A 23,013-nucleotide genomic window follows, 5' to 3' on the forward strand; every position below is an offset into this window, starting at 1 on the left:
TGAGTGAGTGAGTGATGAGTGATGAGTGAGTGAGTGATGAGTGATGAGTGAGTGATGAGTGAGTGATGAGTGAGTGAGTGATGAGTGAGAGTGATGAGTGAGTGATGAGTGAGTGAGTGATGAGTGAGGGAGTGAGTGATGAGTGAGGGAGTGAGTGATGAGTGAGTGATGAGTGAGTGATGAGTGAGTGAGTGATGAGTGAGTGAGTGATGAGTGAGTGAGCGAGTGCCAGCCGGGTTTCCTGGCCCCCGTGGAGGTTTCTAGCTGGGGGCCCAGGATCCAGTGGGAAGGACCCTGTCTGAGACCCACGTGCTGTCCAGCTCTGGTCAGGGGGCAGGGAGCTGTGTTCTGGGTCCTGTTCTGCCCTGGCTGTGGCAGAGCCCAGGCACCGGGGTCACTTCTTCATGGCACTGCAGGTCACTGTCCTGGAGCAGGACCCCGAATGAGAAGGATCAGGGGACCTCTGAGATGCCCAGCGCAGGTGCCCTGGTGATGTCCAGAGAGCCTCTGCCAGGCAGAGCCAGCCACCAGTGGAGCACCGGGTGGAGAGTGGGGCTGGCTGCCCCCGGTGGATGCGCTGCCCTGAAGGAAAGGCGGGACCAGAGGGTGGGCCTCTGGGACGTCCTGCACATACAGGTTTCTGGTTGCCATCTCCTGGTGGGTGGTCAGGCGACTCCCCCACCTGTGCCTCAGTTTCTCCACACCAAAGAGGGGATCCCTGACCTAGAGGGTCTCAGCCGGACCCTCCAGCCTGGCCTGTGATTTGGATCTGGGGAGGGGGGCAGGAAATTCCTGGGCACTGCCCAGGGCCCCTAATCAGCTGGGTCATCAGGCTGGGGCAGCCAGGATGGTTAGGAAGGGCCAACCCAGGCTGGGCCGGGAGACGGTCCCCATCTGATCTGCCGCGCGAGCACGGGACCTGCTGCCGGATGTGGGGACAGGGACTTCTCGAAGTGTGGTCTGTCACGGGAGCCTGAGCTGTCTCCATGGGGCTGCCGGGCCTGAAGTATTTCTGTGTCTTTTCTATATTTAAAATACACTAATTATTTTAGAACAGGTTTAGATTTACGGAAAAGTTTCGAAGATAGTACAATAGAGCCATTCGTGTGCCCCGGGCCCACTTCCCGTTCTTCCTCAGGAAAGGCTCATTGGCCATAATGGAAGAACTGTAGCAGGACGAGTCACAGACAAAACTCCTCAGACACCGGATTAAAGAAGGAAGAGGTTTTTTATTCGGCCGGGAGCGTCGGCAGACTCGTGTCTTAAGAGCCGAGCTCTCTGAAAAAGAAATTCCTAGCCCTTTTAAGGGCTTAACTGTAAGGGGTCCACGTGAAAGGGTCATAATAGCTGAAGCAAGCGTGAGGAACGTGACAGGGGGCGACATACATCAGCTAACAGAACAAAAAGTTTTACAGTGCCTTCTCATACAATGTTTGCAATCTACAGATAATACCAGTAGTTTTGGTCAGGGGTGAATATTATTATTATTATTTTTTTAACCACCAGGGCCAGGTGGTGGCACCAAGGTCGTCTAGCTATTTATCTTACTTCTGTTTCTTTCCAACCTTTTGCTTTCTCCCTTTTCTCCTGTCTTGTAAACTAGGGAAAAGGGGAGGCTGGGGAGAAGCTGGGAAGGACAACAGGAGAAATGGTGGTCTCATTCCAGAACCAGCACGATTCGTTACATTAACTAAAGCCCAGAGCTGACTCGGATTTCCTTACTCTCCGTAACCTCCCGTTCCTGCCCCAGGACCTCACCCCGGATCCTCCTGTCTCCTCCGGCTCCTCTTGGCTGTGACCGTTTCTCTGGCTTCTCTTGCTTTTGATGACCTTGACCGTGTTGGGGAGGGTTGGTCAGCGGGTTTATAGAGTGCCAGTCGATGGGGATTTGTCTGACGTTGTTCTCATGCTTCTCCTGAGGCCGTGGGTTTTGGGAGGAAGAGCACAGAGGTGAAGTGCCTGCCCGCCCGTGTGGTGGGGTCGCGTGGGGTTGCGGGCCGTCAACCTGATTTACTGCCGGCTCAGGTGCAGCCGGTTCCTCACCGTGCAGCCTCTCCCTGCCGGCCTCAGTGCCGCAGTGGTTGGAAGGAAGGTCCCCTGAACAGCCAGGTGGGGGGTGGGGGCTCCGCTGTGCTCTGCCTCCATGAGATGGGAGGGCTGTGACATCATTTCGAATTCTGCATGGAGATTTGTCTCTTCCCCCTATTTTATTTTTTATTTATTTATTTTTGAGACAGAGTCTTGCTCTGTTGCCCAGGCTGGAGTGCAATGGTGCGGTCTCCACTCACGGCAAGCTCCACCTCCCAGGTTCAAGCGATTCTCCTCTCTCGGCCTCCTGAGTAACTGGGATTACAGGCACCTGCCACCACGCCCGGCTAATTTTTGTATTTTTAGTAGAGATGCGGTTTCACCATGTTGGCCAGGCTGGTCTCGAACTCCTGACCTCCAATGATCCACCTGCCTCAGCCTACAAAGTGCTGGGATTACAGGTGTGACGCCGGCCGGCTCATGGATATTTATCTTGTACTTTGGTTATAATCCAGTAATATTTTATTTATTTATTTAGAGACAGAGTCTCACTCTATCGCCCAGGCTGGAGTGCAGTGGCGCAGTCTCGGTTCACGGCAACCTCCACCTTCTGGGCTCAAGCCATCCTCCTCCCTCAGCCCCCCAAGTAGCTGGGAGTAGAGGCATGAGCCAACATGCCCAGCTAATTTTTGTATTTTTTGTAGAGATGCGGTTTCACCACGTTGGCCAGGCTGGTCTTGAACTCCTGACCTCAGGTGACCCACCCGCCTCAGCCTCCCAAAGTGCTGGGATTACAGGTGTGAGCCACTGTGCCCAGCCATAATCCAGTAATATTTTATTTTTATTTTTCTTAGAGACAGGGTCTCGCTCTGTCGCCCAGGCTGGAGTGCAGTGGCGCAATCTCGGCTCACTGCAGCTTCAACCTCTTGGGTGAGAGGATTGCTTGAGCCCAGGGGGCCAAGGCTACAGTGAGCCCTTGACTGACAGCCAAGGCTGCAGTGAGTAAGATCCTGTCAAAAAAAAAAAAGAAAGGAAGGAAGGAAGGAAGGAAGGAAAGAAGGAAGGAGAGAGGGAAAGAAGGAAGGAGAGAAAGGAAGAAGGAGAGAAAGAGAAAGGAAGGAAGGAAGGAAGGAAGGAAGGAAGGAAGGAAGGAAAGAAAAAGAAAGAAAGAAAGAAAGAAAGAAAGAAAGAAAGAAAGAAAGAAAGAAAGAAAGGGCATTTTTCCGTAGCTCTGCCATACAGCTAGCCAGCCCTGAGAAAGAAAGAAAGAAAGAAAGAAAGAAAGAAAGAAAGAAAGAAAGAAAGAAAGAAAGGGCATTTTTCCGTAGCTCTGCCGTACAGCTACCCAGCCCTGAAGGAGCTGTGGGCATCCTACCGACACGTAATTCTCAATCGCCAATCCAAGTCCATCAACTCTCCCAACAATGTCCTTGTGCCCATCGCTCTTGGGTGTTACTGCTCACAGCCCTTCTCAGGGGACAGAGCACACGCATGCACACACTTGATCCATGCACACTCACACATGCACTCACACACATGCACACTCACACACGGAGACACACACACTCCCACGTGCACATCTACATGGCCATAACTATAATGAAAACCATGAGCTCTCACAATGCCTATGGTTCCACCCCACAGGGCTTACTCTGCGTTTCTCCTCTCCCATCGGGCTGCCTTCTCCAGCAGTGGGGAGCTGGTTCCACCCTCAAATCAGTGATCTCATCAATCCCCCGTGTGCCCCCCACTCTGGGCCAGTGTGGCTGTGGCGCCCCAGGTCCACGCTGGGACCTGCCCCACGCTAGGCTTTAGGACAGAATCTATTGGAGGGAAAGGAAAGGGGTGGGGTGGAGATGTGAGCAGAGCTTGACTTTAAAAAGCTTCTGGCCGTTTCTGTGGGTGTGTAGTGGGTGCTCCCTGCGGTTCCACTCTGCGGTTCCCCAACCAGAGCAACCTGATGAGCCAGGCTGGGCACGGAGCGTGGGGGTGCCGGAGCCCAGAAACGGGACCCCCCCCACCTCCTAGTCCTTGCCTTCTCTGCCCTCAGGGTGACTCGGGAGGGCCTCTGGTCTGCCAGGCGCATGGTTCCTGAGGGCACGTTGGCGTCACGAGCTGGGTCAAGAGCTGTAGCTGCGGGGACTGGCCAGGGGTCTACACCCTCCTCTCTGCCTGTGTGAGCCGGTCCCACCGCCGCATCCCCGCATCGGGGGCTCAGGGGGCTCCCCAGGCTCCCTCCCGGGGGACTTCTTCCTCCTCCTCCAACTCATCCTCCTCTTGGCTGTCTCCTGCGTCTGGCGGCTAAGTGACCTCTGGGCCAGCCTCAGCGGCGCTTCCTCCCCCGACCTCTGACCCTTGGCCCCTGACCTGCATGACCCCCTCCAGCTCCCTCCTCCCAGAGGAGTGGAGGGCGATGGCCGCAGCCTAGGCCTGCAGGGAGACCCCGCTCCAGACCTGCACAGCCCCGGCTCGCACCCCAGTGCAGCCTCTTCTCCCCGTGGGGAAACTGAGGCGGAGAGGGCGCCGTTACCTGCTACGGTCACACGCAAGGCCTATCCCAGCCCTGGAAGTCCCAGGGCTCTGAGACCCGACCCAGCGGGCAGGTGGGGTGGGCGGGGCAGCTGGCTCCTCTCCGCCCCTCCCTCTGCCCGCCCCGCACCTGCCCTGCCCCCTCCCCGCCCCCGCACCGCCCTCCAGCAAACGCCGGGGCTTCCTCCCAGCGCCTTCCTCGGCCGCGCCCGGGCTCCGCTTTGCATGGTCAGGGGCCCCCTCTGCTGGAGACGCAGGGAAGTGCAGCGCTCCGGGGGGAGAGAAAAGTCTGTGATCGCTGCATAGAAAATCCAGGAATAATGGACCCTGAAATAACGGACTTAGCAGGGCTGTGAGACACAAAACCAATATGCAAAAGTATTATTGTATTTCTAAATGCCAGCCATGAACATTGGAAGATGAACACGAACATCAATACTCTTTGCTACAGAATAAAAAAATCAAACACCAGGAATACATTTAATGGAAGGCATGCAAGATCTCTACACCAAAACGTACAAACATTGCTGGGAGGAGATTTCAAAGCCCTACGTAGGTGGAGAGACAGGAACACGGGCCATTTTCATCACCCCAAAGGTTTCCTCACCTCTCGGTCACCTGCCTGAAGGGGCGGAGAGCAGACACCCTCGGGTGATACGTCTTGCTTTGGGCCATGGTTATACAGGTTTGGTAATCATCACAATTCATTGGACTGGACATTTCAGGTCTGTGCATTCTGTTTAGTTAATTTTCTCTCAATAAAAAATATATCTATACATTCAGTTCCCACTCGGACACACAAAGGGACTGGAAGTCAACTTCACAACCACATCAGAAATGCTGGGCGAACTGAAACACAGCTGAACAGCCATCTGAGAACCGAGCTCACAGGCCAAAGCACTGCCCCCAAACCGGACAGACCGGTGGCTACCCGGGAGGCTGAGGTGGGAGGATTGCTTGAGCCTGGAAGGTTGAAGCTTCAGCGAGCTAGGATTGCACCGCTGCATTCCAGCCTGGGCAACAGAGCAACAGCCCATCTCAAAAAAATTTTTTTTAAAAACTCTGCTCTACAAGAGACATTGTTAAGAGAATGAAAAGACAAGCCACAGACTGGGAGAATATCTTTGCAAAACTCATATGTGATAAAGGATGATTATCCAAAATATAGCAAGAACTCTTATCGTCAACATTAAAGAGAACAAGCCACCCGGCCAGGCATGGAGTCACGCCTGTCTTCCCAGCAGAAGCAACCCAGCCGGGTGCAGTGGCTCACGCCTGTCATCCCAGGACTGTGGGAGGCCAAGGTGGGCGGATCACGAGGTCAGGAGATCGAGACCATCCTGGCCCACATGGTGAAACCCTGTCTCTGCTAAAAATATAAAAATTAGCTAGGTGTGGTGGCACACGCCTGTAATCCCAGCTACTCGGGAGGCTGGGGCAAGAGAATCACTTGAACCAGGGAGTTGGAGGTTGTGGTGAGCCGAGCTCAGGCCACTGCACTGCAGCCTGGTGACAGAGCGAGACTCCGTCTCAAAAAAAAAAAAAGAAATAAGAAAACAAGCAACACAATTAAAAAGTGGGCATATCAGATAAATCTAACAAAGAGATTGAAAGACTTAAAAAGAAAAAAAAAGTGGGCAAAAGAGCCGAACAGACACTTCACCACTTCACCAAAGAAGATATAGAGATGTCAAATAAGCTCCTGAAAAGATGCTCAGCATCAAACGTTATTAATTAAATTAAAATAACGATGAGATACCACTACACACCCGTTAGGATGACTAAAGTCCCCAAGACAGACAATACCAAGTGCTGACAAGGAGGTGGAGCAATGGGAACTCTCATCCACTGCTGATGAGAAGGCAAAACGGCGCAGCCACTTTGGAAGACAGTTTGGCAGTTTCTTACAAAGCTAAACATACCCTTACTATATGATCTAGCAATTGTGCTCCTAGGTATTTATTTACCCTAGGAGTTGAAAGCTTATGCCCACACAAAAACCTGCATATAATGTTGATAGCATCTTTATCCATAATTGCCAAAAAGTTGAAGGAACCAAAATGTCCTTCAAAAGGTGAATGGGTAGAACAGCTGTGGTACATCCAGACAATGGAATATCATTCAGAGATAAAAAGCAATGAGCTGGCCAGGTGGGTGTCTCAGGCCTGTAATCCCAGCACTTTGGGAGGCCGAGGCGGGCGGATCATGAGGTCAGGAGATCGAGACCATCCTGGCTAACACGGTGAAACCCCGTCTCTACTAAAAATACAAAAAAAAAAAATTAGCCGGGCGCGGTGGCGGGCGCCTGTAGCCCCAGCTACTCGGGAGGCTGAGGCAGGAGAATGGCGGGAACCCGGGAGGCGGAGCTTGCAGTGAGCTGAGATCGCGCCACTGCACTCCAGTCTGGGCGACAGAGCAAGACTCAGTCTCAAAATAAATAAATAAATAAATAAATAAATAAATAAATAAATAAATAAATAAAAAATAAATAAATGCAAGCAAGCAGCTATCAAGCCTTGAAAGACATAAAGGGGCCACAACTGCCTACTACCCAGTGCAAGGGGCCAGTCGGAAAAAGTTAATAATGTATCGTCGATAGTGGATAAGTCAAAGCTTCAGAGACAATGAAGATATCCGTGGTTTCCAGGCGATGGGGAGAGGGAGAGTCAGTGGAACACCAGATTTGGAGGGCAGGGGATGTATTCCGCATAATACGGCAACGGTGGACACGTGACTTGTGCATTTGCCACCACCCGCAGAATGTACAACAGAGAGAGTGAACCCTCCTGTAAACTGTGGGCGTTAGTAATAATGTATCAATATTGTTCATCAGCTGTAACAATGCACCCACAGTAATGCAAAATGCTCATAACAGGAAACTCTGTGTGTGGGGGTGTGTGTGGAGGGGGATGCGATCTGTACTATCTGCCCAGTTGTCTGTAAACTTAAAACTGCTCTAAAAAAATAAAGTGCTTTAATTCCAAAACGCCATACAACTTCACGTGCAATTTCACCTTGCAACAGCCTGCTTTTAGTCTCGCCTGGATCCTTCTGTTACTGTAGCACATGTTGCACCGGTGTGTATTCCATAAACCACACAATACCTGCACGCGCTTTGCTGTTGTTGCTTCAAACTGTCAATTCTCTTTCAAATATTTTTTGAGAGAGAAAACTGTCTCACACAGTCACAGCTGTTTCCGTTTCCAGAGCTTGTCTTCTCTTAGTCTAGGTCTAGATTTTCATCTCTTATCATCTTGTTCCTGCAGAACTTCCTTTCACATTTCTTTTCTTTTTTTTTTTTTTTTGAGACAGAGTCTCGCTCTGTCGCCCAGGCTGGAGTGCAGTGGCGCAATCTCGGCTCACTGCAAGCTCCGCCTCCCGGGTTCAAGCCATTCTCCTGCCTCAGCCTCCCGAGTAGCTGAGACGACAGGAGCCCGCCGCCATGCCCGTCTAATTTTTTGTATTTTTAGTAGAGACGGGGTTTCACTCTCTTAGCCAGGATAGTCTCGATCTCCTGACCTCGTGATCCGCCCTCCTTGGCCTCCCAAAGTGCTGGGATTACAGGCGTGAGCCACCGCCCCCGGCCTAGTTTCACATTTCTTGTAGTGCAGATATGCTGCTGATAAATTCTCTCCGTGTTTGTTCCGCTGAAAGGGTCTTTGTTTAATCTTCATTTTTGGAAAGGTATTTTCACTGGGTGGCTCACGCCTGTAATCTCGGCTCTTTGGGAGGCTGAAGCATGAGGATGTTTGAGCTCAGGAGTTTGAGACGAACCTGGGCAATATAGTGAGACTCTGTCTATACCAAAAATACAAAAGTTAGCCAGGCATGGTGGCACCTGTAGTCCCAGCTACTTGGGAGGCTGAGGTGCGAGGATTGCTTGAGCACGGGAGGTGGAGGCTGCAGTGAGTTGAGATTGCACCACTGTACTCCAGCCTGGCCGACAGAGTGAGACTGTGTCTCAAAAGTAATAACAACAGTAGCCGCATGTCAAGAGTCTTTTATAAGCTGCCCTGTGCTGGGCCTCCCTTGCTGGTTCTGAGGAGAGGTCTCCTGTTGCTACTCTCTGTTTCTGAGTCACGTGTTTCTCTGTCTCTGGATGCCTACTATCTTCTGTCACCGGGTTTTAGCCATGTCTGATGTGCCCTTGTATGTTTTTCTTTGGATTTATCCTACTGGGGGCTTGCGGAAATTGTTAACTCTGTCTGTTTATACTTTTGGGTATTGACTGCTCAAACATCATTTGTTCTTCCTCTTCTTCTGTTTTCGGGACCACAGGTGCATCATGGACACTGAGATGCTTCCTGGTGCCAGTGACTCCATGGTCCGTTTCTGCCTTTTCCTCTCTGTGTTTCATTTTGAACCGTTTCCCTGAGTTGTTTGTTCTCTTTCTCTGCATTCTCTCATTTGTTGATAATCCCATGCAAATTATATTTTCTCAGTGTAGACATTTGTTCATCTCCAGGCATTCCACCTGAGTCTCCTCTACAGCTTCCACTACTGTCACCAGCCCTGTGTCTCCTCTACCTTTTTTTTTTTTTTTTTTTTTGAGACGCAGTCTTGCTCTGTCACCAGGCTGGAGTGCAGTGGCACAATCTCAGTTCACTGCAATCTTTGCCTCCCGGGTTCATGTGATTCTCCTGCCTCAGCCTCCTCAGTAGCTGGAATTACAGGCATGTACAACCACGCTCGGCTAATTTTTGTATTTTTAGTAGAGATGGGGTTTCACCATGTTGGCCAGGCTGGTCTCGAACCCCTGACCTCAGGTGATCCACCCACCTCAGCCTCCCAAAGCGCTGGGATTACAGGCATGAGCCACCGCGCCCAGCTAATTTTTGTATTTTTACTAGAGATGGGGTTTCATCACGTTGGCCAGGCTGGTCTTGAACTCCTGATCTCAGGTGATCCATCTGCCTCGGCCTCCCAAAGTGCTAGGATTACAGGCGTGAGCCACTGCGCCCGGACATAACTGATTTTTTTTTATTGGGAGGTCGTCCTTTTTCATGCCTGCTTTTTCTTTTTTTTTTTTTTTAGACAGGGTATTGCTTGGTCGCCACACTGGAGTGCAGTGGCACCATCTCGGCTCATTGCAACCTCTGACTCCCTGGTTCAAGCGATTCTCCTGCCTCAGCCTCCCGAGTAGCTGGGATTACAGGCACGTGCCACCACGCCCGACTGATTTTTATATTTGTAGTAGAGACGGGGTTTCACCATGTGGGCCAGGCTGGTCTCGTTCGCCTGGTCTCATGATCCGCCCACCTCGGCCTCCCAAAGTGCTGGGATTACAGGTGTGAGCCACTGCGCCCGGCCACCTGCTCGTTTTTGACTAGCCCCGGATCTCGTGAATACTCTCTGGAGTGTTTTGTTGTGTGCTGGGTTGTGTTATATTCCTTGACATCGTTTTGAGATGTGCTCTCACGGGCAGTTAAGTTACTTGCAATCATTTGGATGCATCTGTGGTTTGCTTTTCAGCGTTGTGAGGGTGGGTCCAGAGAAGCCTTCCGTTTCGGAATAATTTTCTCCCCTAGTACCTTCGATACCCTTCTGAGGACTCTCCAATGCCTGCCTGTGACAAGGTTTCTCCACTCAGCTGGTGGGAACATGCGATATGCCCAGCCCTGGGTGCACTCCCGGACTCCTCTGCCCATCTTACCTGGTGGTTCTTGTGTCTGACGTGGCTCCTACGTCTCTCTGCATCTCCGGCACTCGGCCAAGGACGCCGGGGGACCCCCCTGTGCATGCCCGGAGCTCTCCGTGCAGTTCTCTCCTCTCCGGTTTTCTGCCTCCTGAGTCCTGGCTGCCTGGGCCTCTCCACACGCCGGTGTCCGTCTCCCCAGCCCAGCAAGCTCCTGGGGCTGGGTTTCCCATTGCTGCCCTGAGTCTGGACACGGTCACTTCGTCTCACCCGGCTCCCCACCCTTCTCTCGGGGACACTGCCCCACGTGGCCTCTTGCCCAATGTCTGCCAAGGGCCTGGGACCCCAGCACCTGCAGCACCCCCAGGTGAGGGGCCGGGGATCGAGGCAGGGTGCCCAGGACTCGCCCTGATAGGCACAGTGTTAGCCAATCAAAGCACTCGCATCCCCATGGTGCTGATTGGTCCGCCTCCCAGGCCTGACCCAATCGGAGCATTCCTAAGAGAAGTGGTCCCAGAGCCCCTGCCTCCGGGGTGCCAGAGACCCCTGCACACCACAGCCCTGGTATCCCCGTGCGTCCCTGGGTTCTCCCACCCCTGGTGTCCCCTGAGTCTCTTCTTCACTGTCAGCCCTGGTGTCTCCCGTCACCTGATCCCCTCACCTCCTGGGCTCCTGAAGGTCCCATCTTGTGGGCTTCATTCATGGAACCAGGACGGGGCAGGTGGAGGCCTCTGGGGAGTTTGTCCAGAGAATGGAAGAGAAGCAGGGTCATGAGCAGGAGTGGTCCGGGCCACCCCTGCCTGTCCCCCGGGGGATGCAGCCCGGAAGGAGTCCAGATGGATATGGCCCCTGTGTGCAGAGTCAGCCCCAAACCAGGCTGGTCCCAGACAGGGTGGGGGCAGGAGGAGCCCTGGCATGGCCCTGTGTTGGGGGTCGGGGGGTAGGCAGGGGGTCCTGGGGCTCGGAAGGGCAGGAGGTGGGCTGGAGGCCCCAGCGACCAGCAGGCCCAGGGGGGTCGGGAGGTGGGGTGGATGGACCTGCAGGGACAGTGTCAGCGCCGGATGGGACGGAGAGCACAGGGAGCTGGGGCCAGGGGTGAGCCCATGGGGAGCTGGACTGGGGCTGGGGGTGAGTCCACGGGGAGCTGGGCTGGGGCCGGGGGTGTCCATGGGGAGCTGGGCTGGAGCCAGGGGTGTCCATGGGGAGCTGGGGCTGGGGCGGGGGTGAGTCCATGGGGAGCTGCGCTGGGTCTCCTGAGGTTGCACCTGCACTCCTGTCTGCTCTTCCCTCTGTGGATGAAGCTCAGATCCCATGAAAAGGAGGCACCTGCAGACCAGGGGACCTGCACGGACAGCCCCAGAGGTGGACAATGAGGACTCGTAGGAGGACTGGGGTCTCATACGGGGGGTGCGGAGCAGGGCCCCTTCCTGGCTGAGGACACATAGTGCTGTCCCCTCTCAAGGCTGTTTCCCCATCTGACAAAGGGGTCTCATGTGAGCCCCCAACCAAGTGAGTTGAGGAGGGCTGGCCCCACCCCCGTCATTTCGGAGTCCGTAGGAGGGGTGACACCCGTCATGTCCACATCCCGTGGGCACCTTCCTGTCTCTTGGAGTGTGGCCCATGGGCATGAGTTCCTCGCCCCATGTTTCTCTTGGGGAAACAGGTTTCGGGGGTGACTGGTGTTGTAGCATGGGGCAGCCAGGCCACCTGGGTGCAGCTATGCCTGAAGGCCTCCTGGCACCAAGACAGGGGCAGGAGAAGATGCCACCAGCGGGAAGGTGGTGTGTTCTGGTGCTGGGATCCACCAGCTGACAGGTGGAGCTGCGAGCCTCCACTGCTCAACTCTCAGTGGGGCCCGTCTGGCAGCCCCACACACAGAGGGCATCGGGGTGGTGGGGGCACGTGTTCCACGGGGGCCCTGGGTCTGAGTCATCCACTTCCTCAGCATCTGGATGGGAGGGCCCGGTGCCCTTCCTCCGCCCCATCCTGATCTGGAAGGATAAATGGGGAGGGGAGAGCCCGCTGGGTAGAAGGAACAAGGAGCGGCTAGGGTAAGTCCCCAGTCTCAGAGACCCTGACATCAGCGTCACCTGGAGCAGAGTGGCCCAGCCTGAGACTCAGAGCACCAAGACCCGCAGGCCTGGACCCACCCCGGTCCCCCCGTCTCAGCTCCATTCTTCACCCCACAATCTGTAGCCCCCAGCCCTGCCCCGTGAGGCCTGGCCAGCCCCACGATGCCCCTCCTTGCTCCGCAGATGCTGAGCCTGCTGCTGCTGGCGCTGCCCGTCCTGGCGAGCCTGGCCCACGCGGCCCCTGGTGAGTCCCAGCCCGGGTCCACCCTGCCCCTCACCACATTCCACAGGTCAGGGCCTGGGTGGGTTCTGGGGAGGCTGGGCTGGCCCCCACGCAGGGAAGGGCTGGGCCCAGGTGTGGGGCTGCTTCCTGGTCCTGACCCGGTTCCTGCCCCAGCCCCAGGCCAGGCCCTGCAGCGAGCGGGCATCGTTGGGGGGCAGGAGGCCCCCAGGAGCAAGTGGCCCTGGCAGGTGAGCCTGAGATTACACAACCAATACTGGATTCACTTCTGCGGGGGCTCCCTCGTCCACCCCCAGTGGGTGCTGACCGCGGCGCACTGCGTGGGACCGTGAGTCTCCTGGGGCCTGGAGGGGTGGGCGAGGGCCGGATGTGAGTCCTGGCTCCCGGGTGCTCCTGGGGGCTGCCCAGGGCCCTGAGTGGGAGCCTCCACTGCCCAGGGACGTCAAGGATCTGGCCGACCTCAGGGTGCAACTGCGGGAGCAGCACCTCTACTACCAGGACCAGCTGCTGCCGGTCAGGAGGATCATCGTGCACCCACAGTTCTACACCGTCCAGACCGGAGCGGACATCGCCCTGCTGGAGCTGGAGGAGCCTGTGAACGTCTCCAGCCACGTCTACACGGTCACCCTGCCCCCTGCCTCGGAGACCTTCCCCCCGGGGATGCCATGCTGGGTCACTGGCTGGGGCGACGTGGACAATGAGAGTGGGTCTGGGGACAGTGGGAGGTGGGGTGCAAAGTCTCAGCCACAGCCCAGCCCCTGGGCTCCCTCTGGGCTCCAGGTGGGGGTTGCCGGGCCCCCTCCTGAGGCTGCACCCTCTTCTCCACCTGCAGAGCCCCTCCCACCGCCATTTCCCCTGAAGCAGGTGAAGGTCCCCATAATGGAAAACCACATTTGTGACGCAAATTACCACGCTGGTCTCTACACGGGAGACGACGTCCGCATCGTCCGTGACGACATGCTGTGTGCGGGGAACAGCCGGAGGGACTCCTGCCAGGTGGGCCCCGCGTGTCCCCCCCCCCCCCCCCCCACCACAACCCCCACTCCCGGGCCTGGTCGGCGAGCACTGACCCCTGACCTTCCCAGGGCGACTCTGGAGGGCCCCTGGTGTGCAAGGTGAATGGCACCTGGCTGCAGGCGGGCGTGGTCAGCTGGGGCCAGGGCTGTGCCCTGCCTAACCGGCCTGGCATCTACACCCGTGTCACCTACTACTTGGACTGGATCCGCCGCTACGTCCCCAAGAAGCCCTGAGCCAGGCCTGGGGTGGCCACCTGGGTCATTGGAGGGCCAGCCCCTCCTGTCCAAAACACCACTGCTTCCTACCCAGGTGGCGACTGCCCCCTACACCTTCCCTGCCCCGTCCTGAGTGCCCCTTCCTGTCCTGAGCCCCCTGCTCTGTTCTGAGCCCCTTCCCCTGTCCTGAGGACCCTTCCCATCCTGAGCCCCCTCCCCTGTCCTAAGCCTGACCCCTGCACCGGGCCCTCCAGCCGTCCCCTGCCCAGGTCGCTGGTGGTGGGCCCTAACCCTCCTGAGCGCTGGACCTCATTAAAGTGCATGGAAATCACTGGTGTGCATCGCTGTGTTTCTGGTTGTGGATGTCACTGGGGGAGAAGGGCTCCAGGTGTGCTGAGGACAGCTGCTGGAGTGTGAGGTCCTGGCCCTCAAGGCACAGCCAGTCACTGTGGGACGGGGCCTCCTGGGCAGCCCTGGTCCCCGGGGCTGGCTTCTCCCCACACGATGCATCCAGCATTCAGGTCACACAGAGCCACTCGGGCAATTTAGATGATTGTAAAGGACAGCCACGTCCCTGCAACCGGGTCAAGACAGAGCATGGTCGCCGGGAGCCCCGATCCCACGCTTCCCACGAGGTCTTCTCCCGGCCCCTCCGTCCACTGCTTTTGCTTTGCCTAGCTGCTTCCTTTGAGATAGGATCTCACTCCGTCATCCAGGCTGAAGTGCAGTGGTGTGATCAGGGCTCCCTGCAGCCTTGAACTCCTGGGCTTCAGTGATCCTCCCATCTTGGCCTCCCATGTAGCTGGGCCACAGGAGTGAGCCACCACACCCGGTTAATTTTTGTATTTTTAGTAGAGATGGGGTTTCGCCATGTTGGCCAGGCTGGTCTTGAACTCCTGACCTCAAGTGATCCGCCTGCCTCGGCCTCTCAAAGTGCTGGGATGACAGGCGTGAGCCACCGCACACGGCCTGAGTTTCGGATTTTCAAATTCATTCTGAGGTCTTTCTCTTCATCAATACGTGAGCCCTTTGCATCTGGCGAGTGTTGCATTTTATCCCAGGTTCTTGCTTGCATTTTATATTTGAACATGATTACACTCATAAATGAAATGTGGGGCTATTCTGGTTGAAAAAAAACTCTCTAAAGAAACATTCACTCTTTCCTTCCAACTGTCAGATGCAGAGATGTGCATTTAGTCTCCCGAATCTCTGCAAATGACCTCTGTCCTCACAAGGGGTGGACTCGACTCCCAGCGCCCTCTCCAGCCCCACGTGACCTCTGCCTCTGCAGCCCCTGGAGGCCCATCCCTCGGCTCCTGTTCTGCAGGCCCAGCATCTTGTTTATGAAGATGGACCTGGAACTCGGGCCCTCCTTCCTCCCTCTGGCCCATCCCACCTTCTAGGGATCAGAGAGAGCTCGGGGTGACCCCCAGTGAACACTGAGCCCCTAGAAGCACTTCCACACGCCCAGTGGAGGTTTTGCGGGGTGGAAGTCGGAGGGATGAGACCCCGAAGGGAAGCAGCATGGCCCCTCAGGACAGGGCTTCCGGTGTAAGGAATGGTGGACAGCAGGGGCCGGTCACCTGCTGGTGAAAGGAAAGGTGGACGCGGGGGGGCAGGCTCCAGCCCCAGAGCTTCCCAAATTAGATCCAAGATCCCTGGGAAGCTCAGTGAAGCTCAGCCCAGCCACACCGGCAGAAGTGAGCGTCAGCCTCAGCAGGAAGGGTCTCTCAGGACGTGGCAGGCAGGCTGCTGGCCAGGGCTGCAGCCACCTGCGTTTTGACAGGGATGGGGGAACCTGCTCCAAGATCACCCACGTGGCTGCCGGTAGGAGGCCCTGGTTCCCTGTCACAGGGGGTGTGAGGATGAGGACGAGTTGGGGACAGGGTTCCTACTGAGGGGACAGTGCCCAGGTGGCCAGGTCACCGCGGACAGAAGCAACCCCAGGTCTCCCAGGGTCCTGGACTACAGGAGACCCCACCAAGCCAGGGGCCATCGCCAGGGCCAGGCCCCCCTCCCCGCTCCTCAGCTGGCTCTCCTGTCCAACGGTGGGGGGAATGGCGCCATGTCACAGGAGCGCTGGGGCTCAGGGGATGGTGCGTGGAGCTTCTTTCTTCCCAGCAGGCCTGGAATCTGGGTGGTGTGGAGCACTCTGCGGGGAGCGGTGTGCTGGGGCACAGGCAGGAAGACAGGGTCCCCAGTGCTGCGGGTGAATTGAGTTGGGACAAGTGAGGGCCCTGAAGTCCCCGCCTGTGGGGACTTGGGGACCTGCTTCCATGAAGACGCTGCCCCTCAGGCTCCCTCCCCACTGGGTGACATCGCCCTGTTAGGGGCACCCTGGGCCGGGGACTCGTGGCTCAGACCCTGCTCCCTTGTGTGGGGTGGAACTGTCTTGCCTCCCCTGAGGCCGCCGTGAGGGAGGAGGGTGCCCTGTCGTGGGTGCACTGCTGGCCCCGCATGCTGGCGGTGTCCTTATTCATCACCAGGAAAAACACTGGACTCCAGTTCTGAGCCTTGGCTACCCCACGTGCTGGCGTGCAGGAGGCCAAGTCTGTGCCCGGGAGGCCACATCCTAGTGGGTGGTCAGGCAACTCCCCCTACCCGTGCCTCAGTTTCTCCACATCAAAGAGGGAATCCCTGACCTAGAGGGTCTCAGCCGGACCCTCCAGCCTGGCCTGTGATTTGGATCTGGGGAGGGGGGCAGGAAATTCCTGGGCACTGCCCAGGTCCCCTAATCAGCTGAGTCATCAGGCTGGGGCAGCCAGGACGGTTAGAAGGGCCAACTCAGGCTGGGCCGGGAGACGGTCCCCATCTGATCTGCCGCGCGAGCACGGGACCTGCTGCCGGATGTGGGCACAGGGACTTCTCGAAGTGTGGTCTGTCACGAGGGCCTGAGCTGTCTCCATGGGGCTGCTGGGCCTTGAGTTGGGACCCTCCTGAGGAACCCCCAGGACTGGGCTCCCAGAGGATGAAGGAGAGGGGGCCGGTGTGCCCCGAGGGAACCAGGGAGGAATTCTCAGAGGGGGCGGCACTGACAGGAACACTCACCTCTCCCTCAGCCCTGGCCCTGGAGCAGAGATAGGGTGAGAAGTGCTTGCCTTCTGTCCTTCCCCGCTGTGCCCTTGACTGAGCCGGCCACTTGGTGCCAGGGCTGTGGTGTCCACATAGGGATAAATGGAGGTGACGACCCTTCTCTGCAGATGTGCAGAAGGAACAGGTGGGGCCGTCTGTGGAGCTCCGGCCTCCTCCTCTGTCCTCCCGCCCTGCCCGACAGCAGGTGTGTGGCCACCCCTACCCCCCACGCCCAGCAGGTCCAAGGGTCAGGCAGGCCCTTCTTCTTCTCCGTACAGTGGGCAGACACCATGGCCCTTGGGGCCTGTGCCCTCCTGCTGCTCCTGGCTGTGCCCGGTGGGTGACCTGGCCTGGGTGTGGGGATGGGGGGGCATCTGCTTCCTGCCTGGACCCCTGATGGGGGTGAAGCTGGGGGCTGGCCTGAGAGGGAGAAACACGCTGAGCCCCCACCCTGTGGGGCCCCGTCTCCTCTGGAGACTGCACCCCTGGCTGGAGGCCCGGCTGTCTGTGCCTGGGGACAGAGGCTGGAGGGACGTGCGGGTGGGAGTTGGGAGTGCGGGAGTTGGGGGTGCGGGTGGGAGTTGGGGGTGCGGGAGTTGGGGGTGCGGGTGGGAGTTGGGGGTACGGGAGTCCTAGGCCCCGGAACACTGGTGATTTCTCCCCTGAGCAGGACCTGGAGGGTGGGGAGGAGACCCAGGCCTGAGGCCAAGCTCCCGGCCTCCAGCTGCCGTTTATGGCTCGTGGCTTGTCCCACCCAGCCCTGGGCCAGTGAGACAGCGGCTGACCCAGCCTCACCAGGCCGGGCCTCTCCACTCAGGGCCAGGCCCCACCCCAGTGTCGGCATGAGGCCTGGCAGGTGTCTGGCAAGGGCCTCTAGAGCCTGCACACCCCTCCCCTCGGCGGCCCCCTCCATCCTGGGCCCTCCGTCTCTTTCCCACAGGTGTGTCCCTCACGGCTTTGCAGCCAGGTACGTCTGTGACAGGTGTGGGGTGTTGGGGAGGGTGCAGGCAAGGCCTGGCAGGAAGGCCTCGGAGGGTCCCTCTCCTTCCCTGGGGTCCCACTGGGGGCCCGGGGAGGTCACAGTCTGTCACCGTGGTTTCTGCTCGCATCTCTCGGTTGAGGGGGGCTGGCCGGGGTCTGCTGCAGGGCTGTGTCCCTCACCACCACTGCAGTCAGTCTGGACCTTGGGAGATGCTCTGAGGCCATGAAACAACCTGGCCCTCCTTGAACTTCCTCCCCGCAGCGTCCCCACCGTGGCCTGGGAACCCGCTGGGGGCTTTGCTGTGCGGGACAGCCCGTGCCCCACCCCAGACCCGCTCCCGATCTATAAATATCTGCGTGTGTCTACATCCCAGCTTCCCTTCCATTCAGCCGAGGGGCCACACTCCATCGCCAGCAAAACTATCCAGCTCAGGCGGCCCCAGGTGTGGCCAGTGGGTCTCAAGCTGACTTCCTCTTCCTCTTCATTTCTTTTTAACTTACTGAGGTGAAGTTCACAGAAGATAAAGTTACATTATCAAGTGTCCACTTCAGAGGCCCCGAGCACCCTGGACAGTGCCGTGTGCCCCCCCGATTCTATCCAGCTCCGAACCTCACCACTACTCCTGACGGAAACCCGGGGCCCACCAGGCAGTCACCCCAGCATCCCGGGCCTTCTCGGGGGCTCCACCGTTCTCTGAGCCCCTTTCTAGCCACCCAGGGGCCCTCTGCAGCTTTGCCACTGCCTCTGTGAGCCGTGATTAGTTTGTGGAGCGTGGCGCTTAGAAACCGCGACCTGGGCCCCAGGCGCGCTCACTGCTCCTGAGGTATCATTTCTGCTGCACCCACGATGCTTCTGGGGAGAGCCTGGCAGACGGGGAAGCTGAAGAGCAAAGTCCTCAAGAAGGCAGGGAGGCGTGGTGAGGGAAGGCTTCCTGGAGGAAGTGCAGTGGGCTTCTTGGGATCCCCACCAGGCACCCCTTCCTCCTTCGACTTAGGGTGTGGCCGGCGGCAGGTTTCGGATGCAGGAGGCCGGATCGTGGGGGGCCACGCTGCCCCAGCTGGCGCATGGCCATGGCAGGCCAGCCTCCGCCTGCAAAGGGTGCACGTGTGCGGCGGGTCCCTGCTCAGCCCCCAGTGGGTGCTCACAGCTGCCCACTGCTTCTCCGGGTGAGTGTCTGGGTGGGCAGGGCCAGTCTGAACGTCCAGGCCCCAGTGGGGCATGCGCCAGTGCAAAGGCCTCCACTTGGTCTAGACTGACTCTGAGGTTTGGAAACTCTCAGCTTGTTTCCTTCCAGTGGAAAGGGAGCGGCTGGCTGCCCACCCTCTGTGAGGTTCTGCCGGTCTGTGCTCACCTCTAGGGACGGACAGCTCCCTCCCTCCCCGCTGCCTGTCTCTTCATGTGGAGCTGAGCTTGCAATCCGCCTCCTGACCAGCCCCTGCTGGTCTCGGGCATGCTGCTGGCTTTTCCAGGGGCTGGCAGGAACCCCAAGGTGCTGCCATGGCCCTTGGGCCCTGGACGGTGAGGCCACTGCCCAGGCTTTCTGCGTCCCAGACCCAGGAGGGAAGAGCTGGGCTTCGGATGCCCACAGGGGTGGGGTCTGGGCGGGGCCGACGCTGACCTCCGGCCTCTGCAGCTGGCCCCTCTCACCCGCCCACCTTCCCTACCAGGTCCCTGAACTCATCCGACTACCAGGTGCACCTGGGGGAACCAGAGATCACTCTGTCTCCCCACTTCTCCACCGTGAGGCAGATCATCCTGCACTCCAGCCCTTCAGGACCGCCGGGGTCCAGTGGGGACATCGCCCTGGTGCAGCTCAGTGTCCCCGTGACCCTCTCCAGCCGGATCCTGCCCATCTGCCTCCCGGAGGCCTCGGATGACTTCTGCCCTGGGACCCGGTGCTGGGTGACCGGCTGGGGCTACACGCGGGAGGGAGGTGAGGAGCCCCTGTGGGGACACTGGGGTGGAGGAAGGCAAGGGTGGCAGGAAGAGAGCTGGCTTGAGAGACGCTGATGCCACCACCTGCTCCTAGCGGCCTCCACACCCGGCCAAGGCCGCCCCCATCGGCTGTCCCTTTTCAAAGCCTGTCGTGTGGATCCAGAGCAGCAGCCAAATGTCAGATCACAACCCACATGCCGTGACGAGGGTCACGGTGGCATGGGACTTGTGTCTGGCAAGGTCTCCCATCCCCCCAGTGCAGGGCCTGGTGCCCCAATCTTCCCTGAAGCCTGTCCCCCCACCCCAGAGCCTCTGCCACCCCCGTACAGCCTGCAGGAGGTGGAAGTCTCCGTGGTGGACACAGAGACCTGCCGCCGGGACTATCCCGGCCCCGGGGGCAGCATCCTTCAGCCCGACATGCTGTGTGCCCGGGGCCCCGGGGATGCCTGCCAGGTGAGCCCACCAGGCCGTGACAGAGGACGGGGGTGGCTGCAGCCCAGGAGGGGCTCCCCATCTTCTCGGCTCCCAATGCTCGCCTTCTCTGCCCTCAGGACGACTCCGGGGGGCCTCTGGTCTGCCAGGTGAATGGTGCCTGGGTGCAGGCTGGCATTGTGAGCTGGGGTGAGGGCTGCGGCCGCCCCAACAGGCCAGGGGTCTACACTCGTGTCCCTGCCTACGTGAACTGGATCCGCTGCCACATCACAGCCTCCGGGGGCTCAGAGTCTGGGTACCCCAAGCTCCCCCTCCTGGCTGGCTTCTTCCTCCCCGGCCTCTTCCTTCTGCTAGTCTCCGGCGTCCTGCTGGCCAAGTGCCTGCTGCACCCGTCTAGGGATGGCACTCCCTTCCCCGCCCCTGACGGCAGGAATCCAAGTGCAATTCTTAAATAAGTTACTATTTATTCCGCTCCGCCCCCTCCCTTGAAAAGCTGAGTCTCCTGCATCAGATTATTGCAACATTTAACCTGAATTTAAAAGCACACGAAACAAAGGTGTCAACGGGAATCTCGCGGCCAGCGCCCCCAGATGCAGGGCAGGCCTGATTCGCACCAGCGCCGGGCGCGTTACTCCACGGGGTCGGCTCCTTAGTGATGTGTCACCATCTCCGAGTCACAGGACACTTCTGGAAAGGCCCGAGCGGAACGGAAAGGGTGGTGGCTGGAAGGGGAGGGTGGTGAGGGCGTGACAGGCGGACAAGAACTCAGACTGTGAGTGAAGGTGACATTGGGCCGCGGTGGCCGCACCTGCTGCCGCCAAGGGCACAGGGCCCCCAGCGAGTGTCCTGTAACAACGCGGGGCCTGAGAGGACGCAGCCTGGTACCTTCCCCTCGCTGGCGGGTGCCTAGTCTTCGTCCCACAGACGCGGCTTCTCTAATGACGGGACGCTGACCCAGTCGCCCACACAGCCTCGGCTGGCAGCAAAACTCGGAGAAGCCCGAACCAGAACGGTTAGAGGCTCGCAGGGCCCGGCAGCTACTCCTGCTTCGCTGGGCAGAGAACCAGGGCCTGGGCTGTCATCCTCCTCGGGCCTCTCTGCTCACAATGGGACCCAAGTCAGGGTCCACGCACGGTTCTGCCTGGGCCACCGCCCCAACGGGGCCCCCAGACCCCAGTGCCAAAGCCGAGTACGGCACCAAGCCCCCAGCTAAACGGGGTCATCTGCACCACCCCCTGGGGCAGGGGTGGCTGAGGGGGACCCTGGTTTCTCCAGAGGACACTGGGGGACTGTGAGGTACAGCCCCCGCCTCTTCTCTGGGGGGTCACTGACGGGCACGGGAGGCTCTGTTTCTGGGGGTTCCAGGGGCACCATGGCCCCTGAAGAGGAAGCTCTGGGTTCTGGGGTCACACTGTGGCTGCCGTCCAAGAAAGGGTCTCCACTGGGGCCCCCGAGGTCCAGCGGCTCGAAGGCAAAGCTGGGGACGGTCAGGTGCTCGGCCCGGCAGGAGGCCTGGCCCCAGCGGTCCCCCTTGGCTGCAGGGTCCCCCCCGGCGCCTGAGCCCTCTGTGGGCTCCAGGGAGTCCCTGTGAGGGGTGGTCTCACAGGACGGGGTCCTGCGCCTCAGTGTGGTGCTGCTGCCCTCCGCCGCGGGGGGCCGCGTGGAGCCCTCGTCCTCCGCGGGGGGTTCCACCGAGATGCAGGGGGGGCTCATCTTCTTCTTCCTGCGCGCACCCAGAGTGGGCTCCGCCTCGGCGCCCCAGGCCTTCGCCTCCCCGGGCTCCCCGCTGCCCAGCTCTGCCGAGGGCCGCCACTGCTCGTCCGCCCGGCCCGGCTTGTCCAGGAAGCCCTGAGCGTCCACGCTGTAGAGCCTGCGCAGGTCCCGCTCGCCGCCGGCCACCGGAGAGGCTTCGGGGCCATGGGGCTCGGCTGCGGGCTGCCAGGGGCAGGCGGAGCTGGTGATGTGGCTGACCTCCTCATCGGCCAGGTCCGAGGCCTCAGCCTCCTCTCCGCCTGGAGCCGCCGGCCGGCTGGAGACGCAGCGCTGTCCGAAGGTGTGCCTCCGGGTGCGGACGCTGGCGGGCTGTGGGGAGCGTGGTGGGGACTGCAGGGAGCCCCCCTGGGACGCCGGCCTCACCGGGGTCTTCTCGCCAGGCTCCGCAAGGTCCAGGGTGTCCCTAGGGCCGTCCATCTGCCCTTCCAAGGAATCGGTGCGCACAGCCTCCTGTGGGGGCGTAGAGTCAAAGTGAGGGGCAGGACCTGGGAGAGCCCTATCAGTGGCCAGGGCTCGGAGACCCCTCACCACCCAGGTCCTGGAGAGGCCAAAGTGGGCATGTTCCCTGGGTGGCTCCTGACCCTTGAGATGGGGCTGGAAGCCACTGGCGTGGACGTCCTAGTCTCACCCCTGACCTGTGAGGCTCCCGGGGAAAGCCTGTACCCGCTGCTCTGTGGGCAGAGGTGCCATGGCCCCCAGGGGCACAGAGCTGAGGCTGTGGCCACCTCCCACCCCTGGACACCAGCAGCCCAGGTGGGCACCCCCAGGATGGCGCTCTCCTAACCGCTCCCATGCGGTACAGGGCTCTCGTACTGGGCAGCAAGAGGGAGGCAGGCGCAGGAAGAGGAGCTGAGGCTGCAAGTGGGCAAGGCTGGGACATCTGAGCACAAGCCAGGACCGAAGAAGCCGCTGTCTGCCCACCATGGGACCCATGCCCATGTGGGGCCTGAGAAACTGTCGTGTGCCCACCGTGGGGCCTGGGAAACTGCCGTGGGCCCGCCGTGGGGCCTGGGAAACTGCTGTCTGCCCACCACAGGGCCTGAGAAACTGCCAAGTGCCCGCCGTGGGGCCTGGGAAACTGC

The 23,013-nt window shown here is 59.0% G+C and overlaps 3 protein-coding genes across 4 annotated transcripts in view; 2 read left to right on the forward strand and 1 right to left on the reverse strand.

Annotated features, from left to right (window-relative positions):
- The first annotated feature begins 12,426 nt into the window (after nt 1-12,426).
- LOC116462355 (tryptase alpha/beta-1) lies at nt 12,427-14,068 on the forward strand. Its single transcript, XM_032144784.2, has 5 exons — nt 12,427-12,508; nt 12,662-12,833; nt 12,943-13,208; nt 13,338-13,501; nt 13,591-14,068. The coding sequence occupies exons 1-5, from the start codon at nt 12,427-12,429 to the stop codon at nt 13,753-13,755; spliced, it is 849 nt and encodes a 282-aa protein (XP_032000675.1). The 3' UTR covers nt 13,756-14,068.
- A 3,015-nt stretch (nt 14,069-17,083) lies between these two features.
- TPSG1 (tryptase gamma 1) lies at nt 17,084-20,713 on the forward strand. Its single transcript, XM_032144788.2, has 6 exons — nt 17,084-17,145; nt 17,750-17,776; nt 18,786-18,957; nt 19,459-19,724; nt 20,034-20,179; nt 20,278-20,713. The coding sequence occupies exons 1-6, from the start codon at nt 17,100-17,102 to the stop codon at nt 20,611-20,613; spliced, it is 993 nt and encodes a 330-aa protein (XP_032000679.1). The 5' UTR covers nt 17,084-17,099; the 3' UTR covers nt 20,614-20,713.
- Nucleotides 20,714-20,739: 26 nt separating this feature from the next.
- The window catches only part of CACNA1H (calcium voltage-gated channel subunit alpha1 H), a 26,001-nt gene continuing 23,727 nt past the window's right edge, over nt 20,740-23,013 (reverse strand). For both annotated transcript variants that reach the window (XM_032144787.2, XM_032144786.2), the window contains one exon: nt 20,740-22,381. In XM_032144787.2, the coding sequence (XP_032000678.2) occupies nt 21,368-22,381 (1,014 nt within the window). In that variant the 3' untranslated portion in view covers nt 20,740-21,367. The remainder of the gene's footprint in view (nt 22,382-23,013) is intronic.

Source organism: Hylobates moloch, unplaced genomic scaffold (genome assembly GCF_009828535.3).
Source record: "Hylobates moloch isolate HMO894 unplaced genomic scaffold, HMol_V3 SCAFFOLD_23, whole genome shotgun sequence".
NCBI lineage: Eukaryota > Metazoa > Chordata > Mammalia > Primates > Hylobatidae > Hylobates > Hylobates moloch.

Coding starts and splice junctions, on each gene's coding strand:
- LOC116462355 (XM_032144784.2), top strand. CDS start 12,427: ATGCCCCTCCTTGCTCCGCAGATGCTGAGCCTGCTGCTGCTGGCGCTG. Junction 12,509..12,661: donor CCTGGCCCACGCGGCCCCTG/GTGAGTCCCAGC, acceptor TTCCTGCCCCAG/CCCCAGGCCAGGCCCTGCAG. Junction 13,209..13,337: donor GGGCGACGTGGACAATGAGA/GTGGGTCTGGGG, acceptor CTCCACCTGCAG/AGCCCCTCCCACCGCCATTT.
- TPSG1 (XM_032144788.2), top strand. CDS start 17,100: ATGGCCCTTGGGGCCTGTGCCCTCCTGCTGCTCCTGGCTGTGCCCG. Junction 17,777..18,785: donor CCTCACGGCTTTGCAGCCAG/GTACGTCTGTGA, acceptor CCTTCGACTTAG/GGTGTGGCCGGCGGCAGGTT. Junction 19,725..20,033: donor GGGCTACACGCGGGAGGGAG/GTGAGGAGCCCC, acceptor CCCCCACCCCAG/AGCCTCTGCCACCCCCGTAC.